The sequence below is a fragment of the Pungitius pungitius genome, chromosome 1 (assembly GCF_949316345.1).
Source record: "Pungitius pungitius chromosome 1, fPunPun2.1, whole genome shotgun sequence".
Classification (NCBI taxonomy): domain Eukaryota; kingdom Metazoa; phylum Chordata; class Actinopteri; order Perciformes; family Gasterosteidae; genus Pungitius; species Pungitius pungitius.
In genome coordinates this window covers 11339478-11361716 of record NC_084900.1, presented here as the reverse complement: position 1 = coordinate 11361716, position 22239 = coordinate 11339478, and the positions used below count along the sequence as shown (strand labels likewise).

Genomic DNA, 22239 nt, shown 5'->3' with positions numbered 1-22239 from the left:
TTCAGAGTAACATGATGTGCTAAATAACAGAATTAATGCAGTTATTCACAGCATATTCTGTATTATCTGTGGGGGAATAATATTACAAACAAAATGGAGGAGAGGTGGAAGTGAAGAGTAGATGAAACACTGCTTATCTTCTCGGTTACTGTAGAACAGAAAGATCAAATCTGCATTTCTGGTCACAACTACAACATTTACAATTGTGAAATTACAGAATCTTTCCTCCCCTTCTTTTTTTCTCACTCCATTCGAGTTTAATGAGCCAAAAACTATTTTTGCTGGAGATTAACCGGCTTAATTTTCTGTTGGGCCCATTTTATTTTTATTTACACTGTACACAAAAAAGTTGAAAGGAAAAGTTGAAGCGGAAAGCTGTTCAGTAGAAACCACTGATTTGTCTCTATAGCTGAGGAGGAATATTATTTCCATACTTCAAAAAATGAAACTCATCTGAATCTTTTTACTGGAGGGATTATTTAACACTGTTCAATTGTTGGCCATGATTCCAAGATCCTGATGTTAATGTGTGTGTGTGTGTGTGTGTGTGTGTGTATTATCATCATTTACCTATATACCTATAGTATCTCTCAATGGCAGCACAGAGCAACATCAGTTTCTGTTTTATTAATTCAAGTGGCCAAAAGGTGAGGTCTTTAAAGGTCTGGTTTAATTGGATACAATCCCATTAAAATGAAATGATAAAGAAACAACGCATAGACTAACTCACAGCAGTGGATCAAAATAAAATTATTGAAATGAGAAAAACCAAACTATAAAAAGCCTATATATAAATTAGTTTTTTTTATGCAAAGGGTCTGCACCAGCAGTCATTTTAAAGGCACCTTAAGAAGGGAAAAGTAGAGCAGAGCCACGAGGGCCGAATGAAGCAGCTCCACTTCCAAGAGTCCAAGAGGTTGACTAATAGAACCGAGCCGTAAGGGCCAAAAAGAGCTCCACAGCAGAATGGAGCCCGGCTGTGTGGACCGGAGAAATAAAGCCTTTGTTTTTTTACCGTACAGGTAAAACATTGTTTTACGTTATTTTAATTTATTTACATTTGAGATTTTATAGGTATTGTAATATCATACACTAATTGAGAAAGCAATTGAGAAATAGTTAGGAGATAATAGTCTGCTGTTGAATACTTGACACATTGAGTCGGATAATTCAAAAGGGAAAACATTTTTAAACAACATGAATCTGGTCTAAGGGACACAGAAACATGTTTTTTTATTTATATGAATGTCAATTTTGTCAGACATCGCCAAATTTGACATTTTTACTTGATAAATTGCATCAATAAATATAGTAATATTTTCATTTGACATGAATAGGTCATTTCCACATTAAACTTGACTGTAAATAGCATGTTGAGTTGGGCTGCAACTATACCATTGTTATTATTATAAATTTATCTACACATATTTCTTGATGAACTAAATTATTGTTAAGATAGCAACAAAATAATGCAAGATTTCTAAAGCAATGTTTTTAAATGTGTGCAGTCCAAAATATATTTTAAATGAAATAAGACAGTTCAATGCTCACATTTAAGATACTAAAACCAAATTGTTGTTGCCCAAAAATGTATCAATTATGTAAATAGAATGGACTAATGAATGAATTAACCGTTGTTTTTTTTACAATGACATACAATAGATACAGTGTAAATTAGATGTGTAATGTGACTCCAAACCTGCTGCCATTGTCTACTTCAAAGGCTAGCAGAGGATTCATGGCCTGTGATCACCACACCTGACTGTAAATATTACAAAATCAGATACACTTCAAAAATCCTGGTAAGTATTTTAACATTTGAGAAAAGTATAGATGGGGGTCAAATGGGTAAAGCAGTGAATGAAGCTTCATGAAGCCAAACAGGCGATGTGATGGAAGCTGATTGGATTCAAGAACAAGAGGTCATGTCAGCAAGGAGAGCAGCAAACAGCACGCATTACATTCAGACCCAAACCTCCAGCCTCATTAAGGAAAAAAACACAAGAGAGAGAGAGAGAGAGAGAGAGAGAGACGAAGGAGGGGTGACAGTGAGGGAGGGAAGGCAAAAAGAGCACAACTAAACAGAATGGAGAGAAAGGAATAAGAAAGAGGAAACGCAAACCTGAGAGAAGCAGCAGAGGCCATTTTAAATGGTCCAGGAAGAAAAGGAAAGATCCACTTACCGTCTGCTGCTGAGATCATTACCGACTGATGGAGGGGCTCTGCCGGCCCAGACCAGGGACACGAGTCACCTCAAGGCCCATCTTTCTCCCCTCACTTTGGATTCTATGACCAAAGGGCAAGGGACACCTCAGTGATAACAAACTGCACGCAGTCACACTTCGCTAAGACACAGATATTCAAATAAAAAAAACAGGAAAAGCTGCAGGCGTAGCAAAAAATAAAAAATAAATTAGCACTCCAATACAAACACATGTCAATGGGAAACCAAAGCACCCAGTCTACTACTGGTGACAGGGAGGGAGCAATAAAAAAGGCCCGTTTAGGAGTTTCTGGTTCATCCTGCTTCTGTTCCCAGTAAGAAGGGGGGTGTTGTCAGGGGGGGGGGGGGGTTTGCTGTGTGTGTGGAGGGGGAGGGGGTGGTTGGGGTTCTGGTCGCAAAAATTGAGCCCCCCCCCCCCCCCCCTCGCCCCTTCATCCTTCCTTCCTGGCCCTTCACAAGTCGACCTCCTATCTATCTATGAGGGCGTGAGTGTGTCCCGGTCCTCCTCAGTGGTGCCTGCTGCTCTCCGGAGCCCCGGCTCCGCACACTGAGGCAGCGACGAGGCTCGGTGGGCACAAAGACCTACGGGGCTGCAGCCTTTTTCCCCGGCCATCACTTTCTACAATACGTTCAACATTTTGCGGGGCGCCGAAAAATCGGAGAAAAAATGGGGTGACCCCCTTTGGTGTGTTGGGCACAGGTGCAGAAGGCGGGGTGCGACGGAGCCACCGCAGGCGAGTAAAAAATGTAATTGTAGAGGAAGGCGAGAGGGGGGGGGCGGCTGCGCCTCTGCCGAGCTCTGAGCTGTAAGCCTGCCAAGCAGCTCTGCTGTCAGAGGAGGGAGGGGGGTGGGAGGAGAGGGAGGGGAATAAAATGAAGAAAGTGTGGCTCCGAGAGGAAGCGCTCGGCGCTCTCGCCGTTTGCTCCTCGCGGGTAAAGTTGCAGAATTAAAAAAACCATAAACCACAGCAGAGGCCCGAGGGAAGGGACTCTCATGCAGGAAAAGGGGGGGCCGTGCGGAGGCGCAGGTGGACTTGCTTTGTGCAGAGACATGAGGTTAATTGCACTGGAGTCAGGCTCCGCAGTATCTTCTCGTGTCACTCGGTCATGAGATAAGAGTTGGCGGGAAGGAGGCCGGCCTGCCGACGGCTGAAACTGCTTTACCCCCCCCCCCCCCCCCCCCCCCGCTGTTATGCATGCATGCGCACACACGCACGTACATGCAGAAAGACCTAGGCTCTGCTCTGAATGTTCGTGGTAAAATTCTGACCACCTGACACAATGTTGGACTGAATTGCGCAGTGTTCCTCAGTATAACACCGGTTACCACAGAGAAGCCCCCCAAAGACTTCCATAGAAAGGATTTACACACAGTGTGTGATAAAGATCACAAGTGTTATCAGTGTGATAATAAATAAGGGTGTCCATATGGAACCTCAAAACGTTTAGAAACCAAACCAGTAAATTACTTCTAATCACAGACCAACTTCAGTCAAAGGTTTGAACTGAACACACGACCAAAATTCCCACTATACTTATATTACTTCCTAATTTAAGTCAGAATGTTGTTTATTTAATGTGTGGTTTTATTTAGGTCCTAACCTTTTGTCTGAGGTTTGCTCAGTTTTGTCATGAGCAAAAAGAAAAAGCAGGTGTTGACTGAACAACGTGAGTCATTGATAAGGTGTAATAGAGGATGTCTGTATCAAAACGAATTTCAATCTCCAGCTCCATTGTTGAGATGACACAATTAATAGATTACCTTCTTTTTTTTTTCTTTTAGTTATTTATCAAGCAGAAATACTACAACATCAAGTTGAAAGTGAGGATTTGCTGCTTTTTTCCATTTCATATGACTTTAAAAGTAAATATTTGTGGCGGTTTTCACTGTCTTTTTTCTGGCATATATAAAGGCTACATGACTAATCATAAAAATAATACAGATTAATTGATAATCAAAAATAACTTCTGTTCAAAACCACTTTGTCGATTATTTCCTTGATACAAAAAAGAGATGTATATTTCTAGCTACACTATAAAGTTAACCTCTTTTCAGTGAACATCTCAACACGGCACATTTAATTAATAATGCAACTGCTTGAATGCTACATTTCACTATCAAGACGGTTCTGAAATGAAGTAAAAGAATTACAAGAATCCTCTGTGGATGTCCTTTAATGGTATTACTCTTCATAACTTCTTTAAATATGATGTAGCACTGAAACAAATAGACTATTAGTTAGTACATTGATAGGAAACAGATGGATGGAAATTAACTCACTCAAATCAACATTTCTGTCGTAAAGTAACTGATTTGACTGTGAATGCACCTTGTGGATATTGTTCTATTAAATGATAATAATCATTATAATATCTAATAATAAAGATAATTGATAGGTATATGCATTAAACATATATAATGCTTTACTTTTATCTGAGCACCTTTGTTATCAATAGTGCATTCTCAGAGCAACTTAGAACGAGGCAGGCGTCGGTCAAGTCAAAACTGACTGCATATTAAAGCCACATATTCCTCTACGGACATACCATTGTTACTTTTTAATCAAATTGGCTGCATTGCTTTACTAGCTGCCCTCCCTAGACACGGCTAGCGTGCCATTATTATATGGGGTTACCAAACCATAGCCAGCCTAACATCTTCCTGCAGTAGTACCTCTACTTTTATTAAACCACGGCAGCGTTTCTGAAAGTTTGCCATGTTTAGGTGTTGGTCTATTTTTTGTTGGCCTCATTTATAAAAGAGCCTGTAATGTCAGTATCAGTACAGCTTTATGTGAAGTATACCTTATATTGGGCACCTGTAGCATTAGGAGCTAACGAGCTGCGGGGATACGTGGAGCTGTCGTCCAGTCAGCTAGCACTGTGACGTCACTGGCAGCTTGACAGAAGGGCAACTGCTGACTCAGTTTTCCTCCGTCCGTCGGAGCTTCGTCCTTCACAAACCGAACCGGATTGAACTAGCGTTGGTTTAGCGGCGTAATTCAGTCCGAGGCAGATGTAGCTGTAGTTTTTAATGCTGTATTCGGTTCAAAGTGTAATTTCGAACCGTATTTAGTAGGGAGTGAGCGGCCAGTGGGCTGTGGTCTTTCGGGGAGGGTGTTACGACTGTGGGAGTGTCCGCTTCCTCAACTTAATCAGTTATCTCCTAAAAACTCTTTTGTTCAGAAATATAAAACAATTCCTTCCGTATTAATGTTAGGCCATACATCAAAAACTGCTTAGCTTTTAACCGAACAACCTGATTGTGTAAAAAGATAAAGACGCAGCGGTCCGACCAAAGAGCCACGTAGAGCTCCGTTAGTACTGCGACACAGCCTTTGTCTTAAGCAGCAGGTCATTATAACCCACTACGCAGGAGGTTACACCACGTACTTTCTGTACTGTAACACACAATTCACCCAGAAGTCATCCGCTTTCGTTCTCTAGAACCCCCCAAAAGGATCTTGATTAGTCGCACATATTAATAAAAGCATACAAAACTGTGTCACACATAACATTTAAGAATAAATGACAAAATTTGTAAAGACTGATTTACTTACCTTCCAAGGAAAAAACGGTCCCAAAGTAAAATTATGTTAAGATATTCCTCACCCTATATTAATGATTAAAAGGAGAAGTAAGCTGGTGTGAAAATGTATTTGAAGCCGGACTCTCATTCTGTGTCAGTGGAGGATTTGAAAGTGGCGCCAACCGCTCAGCTCCTCGTCTCCCCACACAGCCGTCACACACACAAAAAATAAATAGAAATTCAAACGAGCGCGCAGCAATATTTCACCCGTATCAAAATGTGCCTACCGACCAGCACAATCGATCCATGTCGTTACATTTGAATAATATCGCTCCTGCGATTTTTATTTATTTTTTATGTTTAATTAAAATAACCGTCACAGGCTTTTCTCTGCCGCGGTGCAGGACGGGAGATTGTGCAAGGCGGTTGTGTTTTGAATATCTAACTGGTCTGAGAAGAGGAGGACAGTGTCTCCCCCTGCGGGGATCGTGTGTGTGTGTGTGTGTGTGTGTGTGTGTGTGTGTGTGTGTGTGTGTGTGTGTGTGTGTGTGTGTGTGTGTGTGTGTGTGTGTGTGTGTGTGTGTGTGTGTGTGTGTGTGTGTGTGTGTGTGTGTGTGTGTGTGTTTTATGTGCCTGCATATCTTTGTAGCTATTTGTACTTATCGGACAAAACTTTTGACTTAATTATACTTTAATATCCAGTGCGTGTATAGTTTAGTTTTAACTATAAGTACATTGCACTCACATTTCACTTAAAGAGTCAATTTGCACATTTTAGATGTACATGCTGCAAAATACAAAAAGTATTTTAATAATTTTGTACTTAAGAAAAGCTTTACTCTAAAGGCTTTCATTTCAATAAAACAAATGCTAAACACACACTACATCTTAAATGAAGGCATTTGACCTCTATGAGGACAATGAAACAAAAGTACGAATTTTCTTCCCCGGAAAAAACTCTCCCACTCAGAACCTGATTGTTAACTTCGGGGACTCCGTGTTAACGCCCACTCTGACTGCTAGGAACCTCGGCGTGACACTTGACTCCCAACTCTCCCTGACTCCCAACATCACAGCGACAACACGATCCTGTAGATACACGCTCTACAACATCAGGAGAATACGTCCCCTTCTCACTCAGAAGGCGGCACAGGTACTGATTCAGGCTCTTGGCATCTCCCGCCTTGACTACTGTAACTCTCTGCTGGCGGGTCTCTCTTCTACCGCCATTCGACCACTGCAGCTCATCCAGAATGCAGCAGCTCGACCGGTCTTCAACCTTCCGAAATACTCTCTCACCACACCACTTCTCTTCACTGGTTATCAGTGGCTGCCCGCATCCAGTTCAAAACATTGGTACTGACGTACTACGCTGTGAATGGATCGGGTCCACTCTACATCCAGGACATGGTGAAACCCTACATCCCAACCCGCACACTCCGCTCTGCATCTGCATCTGCATCAAGCTGCTTGTTCCTCCCTCTGAGAGAAAAACACTCGGCGAGATCGTGACTCTTTGCTGTCCTGCTCCCAGATGGTGGAATGAGCTCTCTGATGACATCAGGACTGCAGAGAGCCATTACATCTTCCATCGGAAACTCAAGATACACCTTCTTAGACTCTACCTTGACTAAAACACTAACTGTAGCACTAACAAATCGTAGCACTTAAATTGTACTTATAATGGCACTTTTCTAGAACATGTTTTGAAACTGCTTGATGAAAATTGTACTTTCTTGTTACTTGTTCTTCTGAGTTTGTATCTCTCTGTGGAAATGCACTTATTGTACGTGTGTGTAAGCGTCAGCTAAATGACATGTAATGTAATGTAAAAAAGTATGAAACAAATCCAATTTTTTTTTTTTCAAAGAACCAAGTCAAATGTCTTAGCAAACATACTCAGCCATGTTATGATTTTCGTAAAAGTTGAAATCCAGTTATTTTACATTGTTAAATACCCTAGTGTGTTATATCAGTAAGTTAAGCTGGGAAAAAGTCCTCACTTCACATACTAGTCACCAGCCAACACAGAGACAAACAACCATTCACACACCTACGGGCATTTTAGAGTTCCCAATCAACCTGATTCCCAGAGCATGTCTTTGGACTGTGGGAGGAAGCCGGAGTAACCGGAGAGTAAATCAGAGTCTAACATCATTAAATTCAACAGGTGATTGCCATTATTGTTATTATCACTCCTCGACTCCGGCCCACTGACAATGTTTAACATTTAAAAAAGTATTTGGTGCGCATTGGTTTATCGTTAGTCTTCCTGAATGTCATAGTTGTTGATTACTTTTTAAATTGAGAAAGTACACTTCCATAGTACAGTTCTAGTCAAATCATTTTACTCAAACTCGGTGGGGTGGGCCAATTCGAAAGTGACAATCAGGAGAACAAATTATATGGCAAAATCATAAATTACATCCATTAGCAAGAATGTAGAATTACCTTTCATGAATTCAGAAAAATACATGACTAGTTAGTGAACACAACACAGCCCAGAAGGAAGTGTTTTGAATTGCTTCTCTTTTAGTTAAGTAGTTTAGCGTTCTTCCTTGGCCCTGTGAAAATAAGATGTTCAGCTTCTCTGAAACTGTCGGTGTGGTCAACATTGTCTGCCTCAGTGACTTCTTTGATGCAACCACCGGATGGTGCCGAGATTAAAAGACATTCAGGGTGCATCAACGTTCCATTGAGTTCCAATAACAGAATACATCTCTTGAGCAGTTTTAGTTCAGGATGTACATGCATACATTTTAAATTCAGAATATTAATTTAGTAACAAACAACTAAGTTAAGCTATCATCCACATGGCAGCCCGCGTGTGGCTACGAGCTGGCAGAGGTGAGAACTTACATTCTCTCCTCAAAGAGCCTTTTGACAGATGAACTTTCACGGAGAATCTAGAGGTGAAATCACTGGGTTGTTTATTTTCAGTAGACTGAATGCATGTTTAAGGCCCTTCCACATTGGTATCACTCTTCAGAACCCAAGGTTTGTCTCTGTACACAGTACAAGTTTTTCTTTATGGGCTTCACTTCACTAAACCGGAGGTCGCTGTCTGATCCCGACCCAAGGCGCTGTAACCCACGCCCTGCCTTCCCCCACTGGTCGACATGTCAGCTCTCTCTATAACTTTGCCATTGTTTGTACTGTTTGGACTGTTGTACAGCTTTTAGCTGCCGGCTCTACGCCATGATGAGATTCAGGAGGAGGCAATGCCTCGAACATAGCTTAGCTCTGATACGGTATGCTTCAAACAAACTCGTTAAGAAAAAGGTTCATGTAACACATCAAAACGAGAAAATTGTTTGCAACGCCTGTCATCATAAAATGCATCACAATGGGTGGAACTCTCAAATGAAAATAATGGTGTACACTTTCCCATCAGTGTGTATTTGAGGGAATCTCTGTAAAGTAGGCATGAATGTGAAGTTTAAAGACTTACAGTCTCTGACACAGCCAACCAATGATGTGGGAAAATGTGATGGACGGCTGGTTGCAGACCGTAGGAGGCGATCTGCAATGCACTTGCGCTTAAAATGTCCATATCAATATCATCAGGGAATGCCATCAAATGAAATGAAACGTAAAAATTGTATAGTCATATGTTCACAAAATGGCCTACACAACTGTGAATCAACACAGTGTTGCTTTTATTTTTCTGTATCATATAAGAGAAGGGGCAGACAGGTATAGTGTATGCTCACAAATTAAAATGCCTTTTATTTTTCAATTTCTGATTCTCTAAATGAGGTGTATTTATTGTCATTGAGTCAGAAGTAACCAGCACACTGTCAACAGAATTTTCACAAAACACCTACATATTGAATGTCACACCACAACAAGAGTATCGCTTTCCCAACACAGTTTGTCAAATAATCATTTTCGAACTTACTACCTGCAAGCACACAACCATTTTACAAAAGCAATTGGCAAAGTGTGAAAACATGTGAAAGTATGGCTTTATTGGGAGACTGTCCCTTTCTATGAAAATTGAGAAAAGTGTAGCCATAGACTTCTTTTGCCTGGTTTAACCTGAAAAACATTATAAATATAGGCCCCTCAAAAGAAAACAACACCACAAGTATCACTACAATGAGCTGTCACATTTGCATTCATGTTGCATTTACCCAGTGGGTCAGTATTACTGGCCGGAGACCAGTAATAAGGCACATACAATTAGAAATAAAAGGGATATTATAATTCTAGCTTGGGTCTTCTTTAATTATTGCTTTAGTTACATGGATCATGTAATATAATATATTGTGTTTACCAGTAAAAGTTCCCTACGCTTACTCTAAATATCCGTCTTCATTCAACTATATATCTGACTTTTGCTCTGTTTATGTACGATGGACTGTGAAATACTTTTGTCTCCTTATTATCAGTTCTGTCTTCTAACCCTCCCTCCTCTGCATCCTCTACTTTTCCCATCATCCTAAGCGGCAATAGAAGCCCACCATGTTGTTGGGTGGGGGTGTTTACTGCCTGGCAACAGTGAGCTCCGCCCTTGTCTTTGGTCAGGAAATAAAGGAGGGCGTTGAGCCATGCGTTGAATGAAGCCAAAGGCCTCGTGATCTTATAACACATGGACACCATGGTCATAGTGTGACACGGGACTCCCTTGGTCACTTTTAGCAGGAGGAAGATGGTTCTGGTAACATGAAAGGGGAAGAAACACAGCGCAAACAAAAGGGTGATGGTGATGATTGTTTTGATTGATTTACGTCTGCGATTGGCATAAGGTGAGTGTGCACCGAGGAAAATGGATATTCCTTCATCTCTTCTCAGGTTCCTCGACAGTCCATTCCTTCCCTTTGTACCTCTTGCATTTATCGCAGGGTTACTTCTTTCATTTCTCGCCATTCCTTCGTACCCCCCCTCTCTTGGACCTCTGCGGGATGAGGGCTGAGAATGCAGAGTCTTAAATATGGTCAGAACAACGTGAGAGTAACACCAAGCAATAATGGAAAAAGGCACAAAAAAGCCCAGTAAATGGAGAATGATGCCATAGGGTACGTAATCAGGAAACTCTTTATCTATGGCATCATCCCAACAATTCCTGTACTCCTCAATGATCCCACCCATGTTACCATAGCTACCATTACCATTTATTGACGGCACCTCGTGGCTTATGTTGTCAATAATACTTGCATTGCTGTCAAGCCCTCCCAATCTTGTCACATGACCAGTTTGAGCAAACCGGAAAATAGGGCAGGTCAAAGCAAAAACTACAATCCAAACCACGACACATGTGCTTTTGACAGCCTTCTTAGTCTCCAGTGTGATGACTTTCATTGGGTGGCAGATACCGAGGTACCTGTGGACAGAGATACAAGTGAGGAAGAAGATGGAGCAGTAGAGGTTAAAGTAGAAGAGAAAACGGACTAGGCGGCACATGAAATCGCCAAAGACCCATTGGTCACGCATGACATAGCTAGCCACAAGGAATGGCAGTGACAGGCCGTACATGAAGTCTGTGGAGGCCAGGTTCACCATGTAGATCAGTGAGGCATTCCAGCGCTTGGTTTGGCGAAAGGAACGGTAGAGGATGACAGAGTTCAGGGAGATGCTGAAGAGAAATGTGAAAGAGTAACAGATGGGCAGAAAGATGTACTTGTAGGATTCATCTATGCTGCAAGATGGAGGTGGTGTGACGGTGGAGGGAGTGGAGGAGCTAAGTAAGTCATGGAACACCGAGGCACTGATGTTGGGAGGAACTCCACGTCTGAATGACATTTTGAGGAGGAAGAGACTTTCATGTGATGGAGACGTTGAAAAAGGCTCGTACGTTTGAGGTTCTTTCAGACTTCTTCTCGGTCATCCTTGTACTTTGCAACATTCAATGTAGTTTGGTTGGTCCCATGCAGTAGTTTCAGATGCGTGTTGCTCTTGCTCAAATGGTCAGATCCATGAGTGGGTGTTCACCTAGAGATAAAGAAATACATTAGCCGCCCATCTATACTTGTACACTTAATAGAATAGTTACAGTTATGGCAGCTGTAATTTGCGAACATATTTTTTTAAACGGAAACTACAATCCTTTCTTGTCCTACTGAAGTCATTGTGTTGCCTTCAACAACAAAATGTGTTAATGTGAAAAAGAAAAAGTATTAAAAAAAGAATGCCAAATGGATGCAACAAGCGGACATTGACATGTTCAAAATGGACGCTGCAGTGGAGCTCCACTCACCAACCGGCCATCATTCAATTTTATTGACTTGGGTGGTACCGTAACTTTTTCTCTGGGCTTATTCTCATGTCAAAATGAAATTGTCTAATACTTTCCGCTTGAGCTGTAGCCTACTTCCTGTGCGGTGCCACGTAGCAAAGTGTCACAGCTCATCTCAGAATCCTCACCTGCTTTACTAAGATCACTCACATGGTAAATAGGACCACCTTAACATCGGCATGTCAACATGGTGAGCATTTAGGCACTCTCGTGCTAGTATTAAGCTCAAAATGAACGTTTTTCTTGGCTTATATTGAAGAAGCTTCCAACCGCTCACCCCCCCCCCCCCCCTGACCTTTGACTGTTTGAACTCCTGCCAAATGCTGCTGATTCTTAGTGCTTGTTTGCCTTCCTGTGTACAAGGGTATGCTGCTGATTCAGTCTCTTCCCGCCCCATTAACTCAGCAATAAGTAACCACACTTCCCGTAGGTGTCTCCATCCACCCTTCTGTATATCAGTCTTGCTCTCACTCCATTGACTCTATGCCAACTCACCACTACAGTCTTCACAATCCTAAAAGTTTATTTTTAGTTGTTTTGTCACCTTTTAATGGGCTGCAGCATCATTACGGTATACCCTAACTAAACAGGATTTGCTGAAGCCATGCTTAGGTTCAGCTCTTAGTTGAAAGCCTCGCCATCAGCTGTGCCATTGCATATTAGGATCAGCACACAAGCAAGTGTAACTGTGTGTTAAGTGAGCCATCTGCAGGTTGTACCACCACTTCACTTCAGAGTTCAACTAAATAAGGGTAATATGTCAACCAATAACATGACATATTAACAGTACGACGCAAATAGGTTGTCGAAGGTCCGAAATCTGTACCCGTAACGTGATATTACAACCTGCGACAGTCTTGTCTATGCGCTTAAGCCATTTTGACTACCAAATTATAACAGAAATCAACAAACAATCTATTAACAGATTGATTACATTACAGCTAACTATTAAGCAAGCCATTGTGCAGTGTTTAAAAATGAAAATAAAACTTTCATTCATTTTTATACAATTAGAAAATTTGATGAGAGCACACTCTCAGGACAGGCAATGTAGAAAGAACACAGTTTGTCCTGACAACATGAAAATAAGGAACTTCAGAAATTTGCAGACTTATTTAGAATGATCGAGACTACTTGCTGAGGGACTGAGTTTTGTGGATGCATGACATATATATAACCTGCTGGTGTAGAAATCCAACCGTACCCTAGTTGTGAAGGTGCATGTACACGCTCGGATTAACATAAATGAACATTGTGATGGATTAAAGGATTCAAACATGTTTACCAGTCTGCCAATAGATTTTGAAACTGCACTGAAATAAAGTTCTCAATGTCTGCCTGAAATAGTAGACACATTTACTACAAATCACAAACTTACATCAGTTTTGGACTGTTGGGAGATTTTCTCTTGTAGATTTTGCTTTGATTTCATAGGAAATCACAAAGAGAAAATGTATCAAAACAGATCAAAACCTTTAAATTAAAATGTGCCTTAAATAAGCTTTAAAGACATGTCTGTGTTACTATGACCTCACATTTTTAATACTGAATTCTCAAAACAGTTTAAGGATGATGTCCGTTTTAACCAAATAAATAAACATAAGTTACAGTTGCTATTTTGGTAACGATCAAATGTTTTTAAAGAGGTTGTTTTCCAGGAGCAGCTAATAGCTTTTGAGGAAAAAAAATCCAGCCTGATGTATCATCTGCCTGTGAATCCATATTCTATGTCATTAAGAAATGTTCTAGGGCGAGCATTTTTTAATTCAGTTAAAATGAAGTCAAAATCTGGAAATGACGTTGTAGATTTATGTTTAAGATGTTTTACTGCTTCAGCAAATCCCCAAAGAACGACCCAGAGGGATGCATTAAGAGTTCTTTGTTTATAGGGAACTGCATCAAACTCATAAATACCTGCATCGCTGCAATCTGCTGTTCCACAAAGAGCTTACGTGTGGCGCCAATCACTTCTGCTCCATATGGCTCCAGTTCAGTCACCCATTAGAATAATCACAGGAACGCAAAAAACATCCAAAAGGCTTTGACTCCGGTGCAGCTCTGTACGTTGAGAAGCTTCAAAATACACCTTTTTTCGTGGTTGTTACAAAGAAAAGCTGAGAGAACATCCGCTGATCGGCCCTGCAGTGAGCGTGACAGTTTGACCACTTCAGCTTTCACCTCATTCTGCCGATTCCCTAAACAGTCCAAGGGGTTTCTATGGTAATCCAGTCCCTCCCTCAGTCCCTCACTGTGTGTCATCCAATTCTTCTTCCCGGCTTCACCTTTGTGTGTGTGTGTGTGTGAGAGACAAAGAGAGAGAGAGAGACTCCCTCACTTCTAAACCTGTTGTGCTAGGACAGACAGATGAATAGAACCCATTAATAAGTGTTTATTTACATTTTGATATATATGTGGACGTGTATGATGTGTTCATTTTTGATCCGGATTCCCACAGACAGTTTGGATGGTCTGATTGGGTGTGATTGGGTGAATGTTAGCTTGCAGTGGACAGTGCTTTGAATCGCTGGAAGACTAAAAGGCCCTTAACGCTTCTCCCAATTAACACTAATCTATAAACCAAGCCAATGTCAGGAAGAATCTGCTAACCCTTTCCACCACTCTTTAGTCACTTCCATCACATAAGCAAGAACAGAAGTAGATCATGCACTATACACATGAAAAATATAGCTACTCGCAAAGCCATGGTAAATGGATCCAGGCAATTTTAAAACTCCTAACGAGAGGAGCAGAAATATTTTCTCATATGGAAAGCCACGCAGTGCATACAAGGAGTCATGAGTGGGACTGAGTTACAGATGTGTGTGTGACACAGCTGGTCGACGCACTGTGTGTAAAGACTAATACATTTTTAAAGGCACAATCTGTTATTCAATGAAAACAACATGGCCCAACCACCAACAAAATGAAAAGGGCAGTATGGTAAGTTTAATTTCTTCGACACACAGATTAGTACCAGAAAACATCTACTGTTTTTCCAAATGATTTACGGATGAACGGGATCTTGTTCTCGTACTTCCATCTAAGCTAACTAACATGACGATAATGATCACATGGATACGGAGGCACTTATGGGTGAAATAACACTGTAATGAAGCTAATCTTTATGTTAAGGAATCATCAGACAGATGATTGGACGTCTGTGCACTGAGCTAACATCACTACTTTAGTACTTTGTACATATTCTAAATGTGTGCTGCACATACAGGAATACAGTTTCTTATAAGTAGGTAATTAAATTAAATGTATACAAGTGCAAATGGTAAATTCAAAATAATTTTTAGTGATTTGCTCTTAAGCTTCTGTGGACAGCGAGAACCCTTTCTAATATTGCTAAAGGGCTTTTAATTTAAAACAGAGTATGCATAGGTCTTGAGTTTTATTGATGGTAGTTTAACAGCGAATAAAAAAAACACAGTCATATTTGTATCATGTTTATTCAAAGTGAATTATCAAGAAGTTGTGCCCGGAATGTCAAGAAATTAAATTGAACATAACGATTAGAGTGTCTTCTCCCATGTCCACAAAAGAAAAATACTTTGTTGAAAATAAGATAATAAACATGGGCTTAATTGAATTTTACATAAGGGCCGCTGCTCAGTCTAAAGAGAAACTACTTTTGAAGACGCTTTTGTGCCTCATTGCAGAGAAACAAAACGAGTCAAAATCTGCATTGCCCTTCTGTCGTATGAATACTTGCGTCGTCTAGCAGTTTGGTGTCTCATTTTCTCGAGAAAGTGTACATAAGCACTGCCGTGTGCAAATCTTCCGGAATTATTTGCATAACATATTTAATAACTTGTTGGAGTTGTATTAGAAGTATTTTTAAACGGATAAGTGCCGATTGCAGCCAAGACTCCAATGTTTCTAACGGTGTGAAGCATTCATATATTTGTTTGTGATGAATACAGGATATTCCTGTTGGAAGTTGGTTATGAACCAAATAGAAAGGCTGCACAAAGATAAACATGAATTAAAAAAAAATTTAAAAAACTAATTAGACAACTACACAAGTAGAAAAACTAAATATAATTCTCGGTTGACGGAATTAGCAGCTTTTTAACAGGAGTCCCTTCTGAATCCTTTTGTTCACAGAAGATGAGCCACACTTTACTCTCTACTCTGATTACGGACACTAAGATGTAGTGGAGACTAAGTACTAGTTACTTGATTCCGAGGACTTAGAATAGCACTTAAAAATACCCTTACAGTTCTAAATATTAACTCTGTTAATGACATTTCAACATTCAATATTAGTAGAGCATAACTCTTTGCATTGGAGATGTTAATAATGAACTGTTTAAGGTTATCACTTCAAAAAAATATAAACAATAAGTGTAACTCAGGAGGGGAGAGGAAAATAGCCATCAAACCTTAAGTCTTTCCCCTCTGCTATTTTTGTACTTTCAGTATTATGACATACTGTACTTGTGAGCGCTGGGATCTGCTGATGGAAATGTTGCTCCGTAGCGGCACAAGTGGTCATAAAATGCCACAATGAGGAAAAATGGAGATGGACTCCATCAACACTACTTGGATGCTTTGGGAGACCACTCGGATGTCGGACACGTGTCAGCGCCATCTCTCCGTGTCCAGAACCGCCCACAAACGTGGCGCTATTGGGTTAAGCTAAACGTGACCCAGGTGAAGGATGGCAGTGCGTTCCTCTCAGGTCAGAAACCACTGCCCAGATGTTTGTCGGCCGTACCGTACAGCTCTGACTGAACACAGCTGGTTCTGCCATGAGTTTCAAACCACTGCTGGTAGACAAAAGTTTCCTTATAAATACACAATGCACTGAGTAACATTAAAACGGAATGTCTTTGTCCTCTCGGGGAGTGACACTCTTCACATTGTTTGGCTGGTCAGACCGACATGCACAGGGACTGACTGAGATGTTTGTGGAGGCCGGCTTAAAACATATTATATTGTGTGTCTGCAGGAACTCCGGCTCGGAGCGATGCGCAGGCTCACAGCGACGTCAGGTCCTGCACCTCCAGCAGCATGGCGTCCTGCTCTGTCCTCAGCTGGTCTCGGGCCTGCAGGCGGCCCACCAGGTCTGAGCTCAGGTCTGAGATAGACAGATGGAAAGATTTTTAAAAACTGTAGTGGAGAATGTTGTGTCCGTGGAGTATACGGTTGTGTGTGCGAGAGTACCTTGGATATTCTGGCTGAGAGACGCACAAAGTGCATTCAGGTCCTTCATGCTGAGGTTCTGTAGATCACTTCGCTCAACATGTTTTCTCTGGACTACAGGTTCAGTACGAGCTGCAGCCTGAGAGGAGGGGAGATCGACGGAGGAGAGAGGGACCAGGGAAAAGGGAGGAGAAAGGAGGGAAGGAGAAGAGAGATGTTAAGAACTACATTTGGGAAGAAAAGAGAAAAACATGGCTGCTTCAAAGTGGACCTCTCACCATCGTCTTGTGGTCAGTTCTCAGTCGATCCCGTAGGTTCTTCAGGGTGTTCCTGAAGCCTCTGGATTTGGGTTTCTCCGGCTTGGCAGGAGGCTGAGGACTCTTCTGGACCTGAGCTGCCCCTTTCTTTACCAACGGGGAGGGAGAATATGGGGAGATGGTTACCCATAACAACTGTAGACAGCAGTAGTTACTTGTGTATTGCTGCTGACCTTCTGCTTGTCCTCTTCCTCCTCCTCACTTTCACTGTTGTTGATGAAGCAGAGCTGAAGGTTCATCTGCGTCTGCAGGCTGGGGGATGCAAACATACGTCAGATGGCGTGTTTACACCATAATTTTATCACGTGAAGTCTGGCTGGCTAAGCGCTGTGTCCCATCAGCAGGACGGAAAAGTGTAAACATGAAGAAAGCTTCAAAGCTGCCGGCGCAGCAGTAGAGAGCAACAGTCACTTCTTTAACAGCTACAGGCCTGCATCTCCAAATCCATTCTCTCTATTGACGTTTCAGAACATATATTTACAATTTTGAGCAAAATGTGAAAAATTTAAACAAAAAAGTCACACAACAACTGTAGTTGTTCACTCTTGAAATAATTATTTCACAGATAATACTTCTATAATTTTAACTTAGTCACTTAGTTCAAACCTAGCTCTACAATAACAATAGAATCAACAGACTGTTGATAGTATTCTTCTATCATACTAAAAAAAACATGTAGATGTGTACAGTAGTGGTGTAACGGATCACTGATCAACCCGTGATCCGTACAGATTTTTTATTTATTAGTATTACAAGTATGCCATTTTGAATTCTGGTATCGTATTGCAAGTATCGGATGATGTTCACGGCAGTTATTGTATCAAAAGTCACAATTTTGGTCTCGTAACAACTCTATCCTGAAATTCAATTTAAAGTGTCAGTAAACAGATACAAAGCAGTAGTGTGTTCACATGAACAAAGCGTGTTAGCAGTATCTGAAACAACCAATCAATCAAATGTGATTATCAAAAGAGTTGGCAACAAATTTCATCATCAATTTGTTGTGTTGCGCGATTGTTACGCCCCTCAATACATCACAAAAATGTGTAACGTATGTATGAAAAAAAGTTGAGTTGAGCGCTGAGCAGAGCGTTGAGTGTGAGAGTTTACGAGTGTGTGTAGAGCAGCACACACAGTGTGTAGTGTAGCGGATAAACACGACAAAATAACCGACAGGCGGTCTCTGCGGCCCGGTACGACGTGGCTCGAGGACCGGTACTGGTGGTTGGGGACCACTGTTGTAGACAACAAGTTCTGACATTTCAAACAAAGTTTTCTGATTTAAATTCTTTTGATTTGTTTAAATAAATTACTTGTTAATTGTTTTGACAGCTCACATGCTTTAAACATAAATAGTGTCAACATTAACACAAATCTATGCAATTAATGTGAGAAATTGAGATTAGTGCAATAAAAGTTTTTAACACATTTAACGCAACTTTGTTTACTTCTGGTTCGTCCGACCGGGCTAAAGCTATTAGAGCAGTATTGAGTATTGAGTAAAGGAAGAGGGTATCAAGTCAACATTATTCATGTTGCACAGAATTGAGTATTTAATGTTTTATTTTGAGAACTTAATTTATTTTTTATTTCAAACTCAAACCTGGAAAGCGTAATCCACGCGCTTATCCTCCCCAGGCTGGATTTTTGCAACACACTCTATTCTGGCATCAGCAGGCAGAACATTCAGAGGCTGCAAATGACACAGAACGCTGCTGCCATTCAAAGAGAAGCGACCACATCACACCAGTCCTCGCTGCTCTGCACTGGCTACCTGTGAGCTTTAGAATTGATTTGAGGTTTTTACTGGTTGTTTGTAAGGGTCAGAACAATCTCACTCCTGCCTACATCAGTGAGCTCCTGAGCCCGTATGAGCCTGAGTGCTGCCTGAGATCTTCAGACGGGGCCTTGTTTACTGTCCCAAGCACTCGATTGGTCACTAAAGGTGATCGGGCCTTTGTGGTCAAGGCTCCTAAACTGTGGAACTCTGTTCCCTGCAAATTCAGTGTCCTCTTTTAAATCTCTTCTAAAGACTCACTTTTACCAGCTGGCTTATTTATATATTTGACGGATCTTATTTTTAATTTTTTTTAATATGCTTGATTGTATAACTTGTGTTTGTATTGTTACACACTTTGTAACTTTGTTTTGAAAGGTGCTATATAAATAAAAGTTATTATAATTATTATACACAACCAAGTGACATCACCCACATGACACTCCTGAGTGAGGGGTGTGTGTGTGTGTGTGTGTGTGTGTGTGTGTGTGTGTGTGTACCGGGAGGTGAGCGCCAGCACGTGGCTGTTGCAGGCATCATCTCCGTCCTCCCAGCTCTCCCTTCTTCTCCCTCTCTCCTCCGTCCAGCTGACCGGTGCTCTTCCTCTCTCCAGAGAAACTCCCCTCTGACAAATAAATAAACAGTGGGATTTATTTGTCTTCCCAATGACCAATGGTTGTACTGTTATAGCCAGGTGTCTATCCAAACGTAACATCATCTGGGTAAGATGAATTGCTGCATTTACTTTAAAAAAGAAGAAGAAAAGGGACAGGATTATGCTGTCACAAAGTGTTAAGAACTTCCACCTTGAGTCAGTTCCTTCATTTGTGACACAGAGGTGTAGTTAGAGGCTACAAGCAGGAGAAGAGTTTGGTCAAAGAGTAATTCTAGGGTTTAAAACTGAAAAGGATCCTCCCAGAGAATAAACTAATAATAATAATATAATAATGCTACACTGCTTTTTCCTGAATATAAAAATCTGTATGGATGGCAGCTGGGTGCCCAGTTAGATAACTTCCTCCTCCCTCTGCTGCCCCATGAACGCATCACACCCCCATTTCCCAGACCACGGACCTTTGCCCTCTTCTCCTTGTTTGCCTCCTCCTGCTTCTCCAGCTCTGCAATGCGCAGGCTTAGCGCCTCCCAGTGCATGATGGGAAGCCCCAGGTTGTCCTCGCCGTAGCCCTCTTGCCAGACCAGGGCTGCGCATTCGGAATCTTCGTTCTCCTCCTCTTCATCATTGTCGGCGTCCTCGTCGCTCGTCCTGTTGTCCTCTGCCTCGTTGCTCTCCTTCTCTTCCCCTTGCTGCCTCTGTCGCTCCTTCTCCCCTTCCATCTCTGCACAGGTGGGTTACACGGATCCTCCTTGAAATATCAACTGAACAGCGGCACAGGTGCCATCGTTGGACCTTCGTCCCAGTTCACAGAAAAAGAGTTGAAAAACAGCCGAATCAAAGGAGTCAATGTCTACGTGAGTGAATAGAATGTCTTAGTGACAGGGACACAATCGGGACTGGCTTTAAAAAGCCATTTCAAACATTTATTGAGTCAAATAAAACTCAATGGGCAACAAAGCGTACATTTTTTAAGGCGCTAACCAAAATGTGTCTGTTGTTCTTTTTTTAGATTGCCATTGCAAAATCCAATTTTTAACTCTATAACTTGCGATAGAGTATAACCGAATACTTAAACTATTAGACATATATGTATATTTAAATAATGTTTGAGCAATGATTTTTGGGATAACTTCACTGTTCAAATGACTAAAAGAACGTTTGAAAAAAGTTATTTTCAAAAAGTAAAACCGAAATCAACAAAAAGGAAGAGCCGAGTAAACTTTAACTACATTGTAAGTAACGTTAAATATCATTATTGTAGATTTTCCTTATTTCGTGAGTCCATCATTTAATCTTTCATTCTTGAATTAGGTACTTTGAAAAATCAAAAAGGCAACACCCCCCCCCCCCCCCCCCTGCATGTTTCTTCAAAGGTCTAATTGCATTGTTTAGATAGCTCCAGTATTAATAAAGCTATCTGGTACGTTGCATCGGGATGAATTCATAGAAGTTACGTTAAGTAACGTTAGTTAGAGACTTCCTGGTAGAGGTGGAGTTTGGGACTATTGAGGTTACTTGGACTCGTGTATAGTTTTTTTTTAAAACTCAGCCAACGGCCTCAAATCAAAGTTAGACCAGCCCGCGCGAGGGCGAAAGCTGCGACGACTAAAGTCTACCAGCAGCAGTCCAAAGGTGCGGTAAACCTACCTCTGTATCCACAAACACGCAAACGAGAACACAACTCTTCAGCGAGGCGGAGAGTTTTGCCACATAACCGCCGCTCCTTCCTCCACGGCCCCTGGTTATCTCCCCCTTCCCTCCCCTTGCATCGGGAGTCTCCCCCTCGTCCTCCCCCCCCCTCTCTCTCTCTCTCCCGGCCCGGGGAGAGGACTCTGCGTGTCGCAACGTCGCCTGCTTCGGGTCGGGGGACCATACAAATGCTAGATATCCACTCACTCTCGTTGCTGACACGCAAACAAAAGAAACTAACTTGAGGAATTTCACGCAGAGGGAGAAGAAGAAAAAACAAAAAACAAATTCACATGTGGAAATTCATTTGCGGGACTTCCTGTCGCTGCCTTCAAAATAAATGTCATATCTGCAGCTAAGTGGGGACGTTTGGTAAGGGAGGGACACATATAAATATAAGCAAAACTAACAAATAATGAATTATCAGTTTATTTATTTTTCATATTTTTGCAATGCAAGAAATTTGCAAAACATTTTTTTTGTCAATAAAGACACAAATCTTCCTTCATAAAAGAAAAATATTAGACATTTTGACAGTGAGTAAGATGACAGAGAACGAAAAATGGTTTTTGCCGTGTCTGTTTAGTATGAATGGTGATCTTCATTTTCTCTGTGGGAACATAGAAAGAACACTAGAGGGCAGCATTAAAAGGTATCCGATATTATAGGACACCACTGCCTACATTACCGATAAA

The 22239-nt window shown here is 41.4% G+C and overlaps 2 protein-coding genes and 1 long non-coding RNA gene across 3 annotated transcripts; all 3 read right to left on the bottom strand.

Moving 5' to 3' along the window:
* Nucleotides 1-88: 88 nt before the first annotated feature.
* LOC119221762 (uncharacterized) lies at nucleotides 89-5947 on the bottom strand. The gene is made up of 3 exons (XR_009956210.1): nucleotides 5785-5947; nucleotides 2184-2286; nucleotides 89-148 (listed from the first exon to the last, which is right to left on the bottom strand). It is a non-coding gene; the product is annotated as an uncharacterized LOC119221762 (long non-coding RNA).
* A 3344-nt stretch (nucleotides 5948-9291) lies between these two features.
* On the bottom strand, nucleotides 9292-14156 carry LOC119222702 (P2Y purinoceptor 3). Its single transcript, XM_037479523.2, has 2 exons — nucleotides 13906-14156; nucleotides 9292-11687 (listed from the first exon to the last, which is right to left on the bottom strand). Exon 2 carries the CDS (start codon nucleotides 11496-11498, stop codon nucleotides 10071-10073), a length of 1428 nt encoding a protein of 475 aa, XP_037335420.1. The 5' UTR covers nucleotides 11499-11687; nucleotides 13906-14156; the 3' UTR covers nucleotides 9292-10070.
* Nucleotides 14157-14909: 753 nt separating this feature from the next.
* On the bottom strand, nucleotides 14910-21822 carry si:dkey-6n21.12 (schwannomin-interacting protein 1). The gene is made up of 7 exons (XM_037480683.2): nucleotides 21503-21822; nucleotides 20314-20576; nucleotides 19740-19864; nucleotides 17636-17714; nucleotides 17424-17549; nucleotides 17167-17284; nucleotides 14910-17080 (listed from the first exon to the last, which is right to left on the bottom strand). Exons 1-7 carry the CDS (start codon nucleotides 21726-21728, stop codon nucleotides 16980-16982), a joined length of 1038 nt encoding a protein of 345 aa, XP_037336580.2. The 5' UTR covers nucleotides 21729-21822; the 3' UTR covers nucleotides 14910-16979.
* Between the last annotated feature and the right edge of the window lie 417 nt (nucleotides 21823-22239).

Coding starts and splice junctions, on each gene's coding strand:
- LOC119222702 (XM_037479523.2), bottom strand. CDS start 11,498: ATGTCATTCAGACGTGGAGTTCCTCCCAACATCAGTGCCTCGGTGTTC.
- si:dkey-6n21.12 (XM_037480683.2), bottom strand. CDS start 21,728: ATGGTCCCCCGACCCGAAGCAGGCGACGTTGCGACACGCAGAGTCCTC. Junction 17,285..17,423: donor GAACTGACCACAAGACGATG/GTGAGAGGTCCA, acceptor CCCTCCTCTCAG/GCTGCAGCTCGTACTGAACC. Junction 17,081..17,166: donor TCTCAGCCAGAATATCCAAG/GTACTCTCGCAC, acceptor TGTCTATCTCAG/ACCTGAGCTCAGACCTGGTG.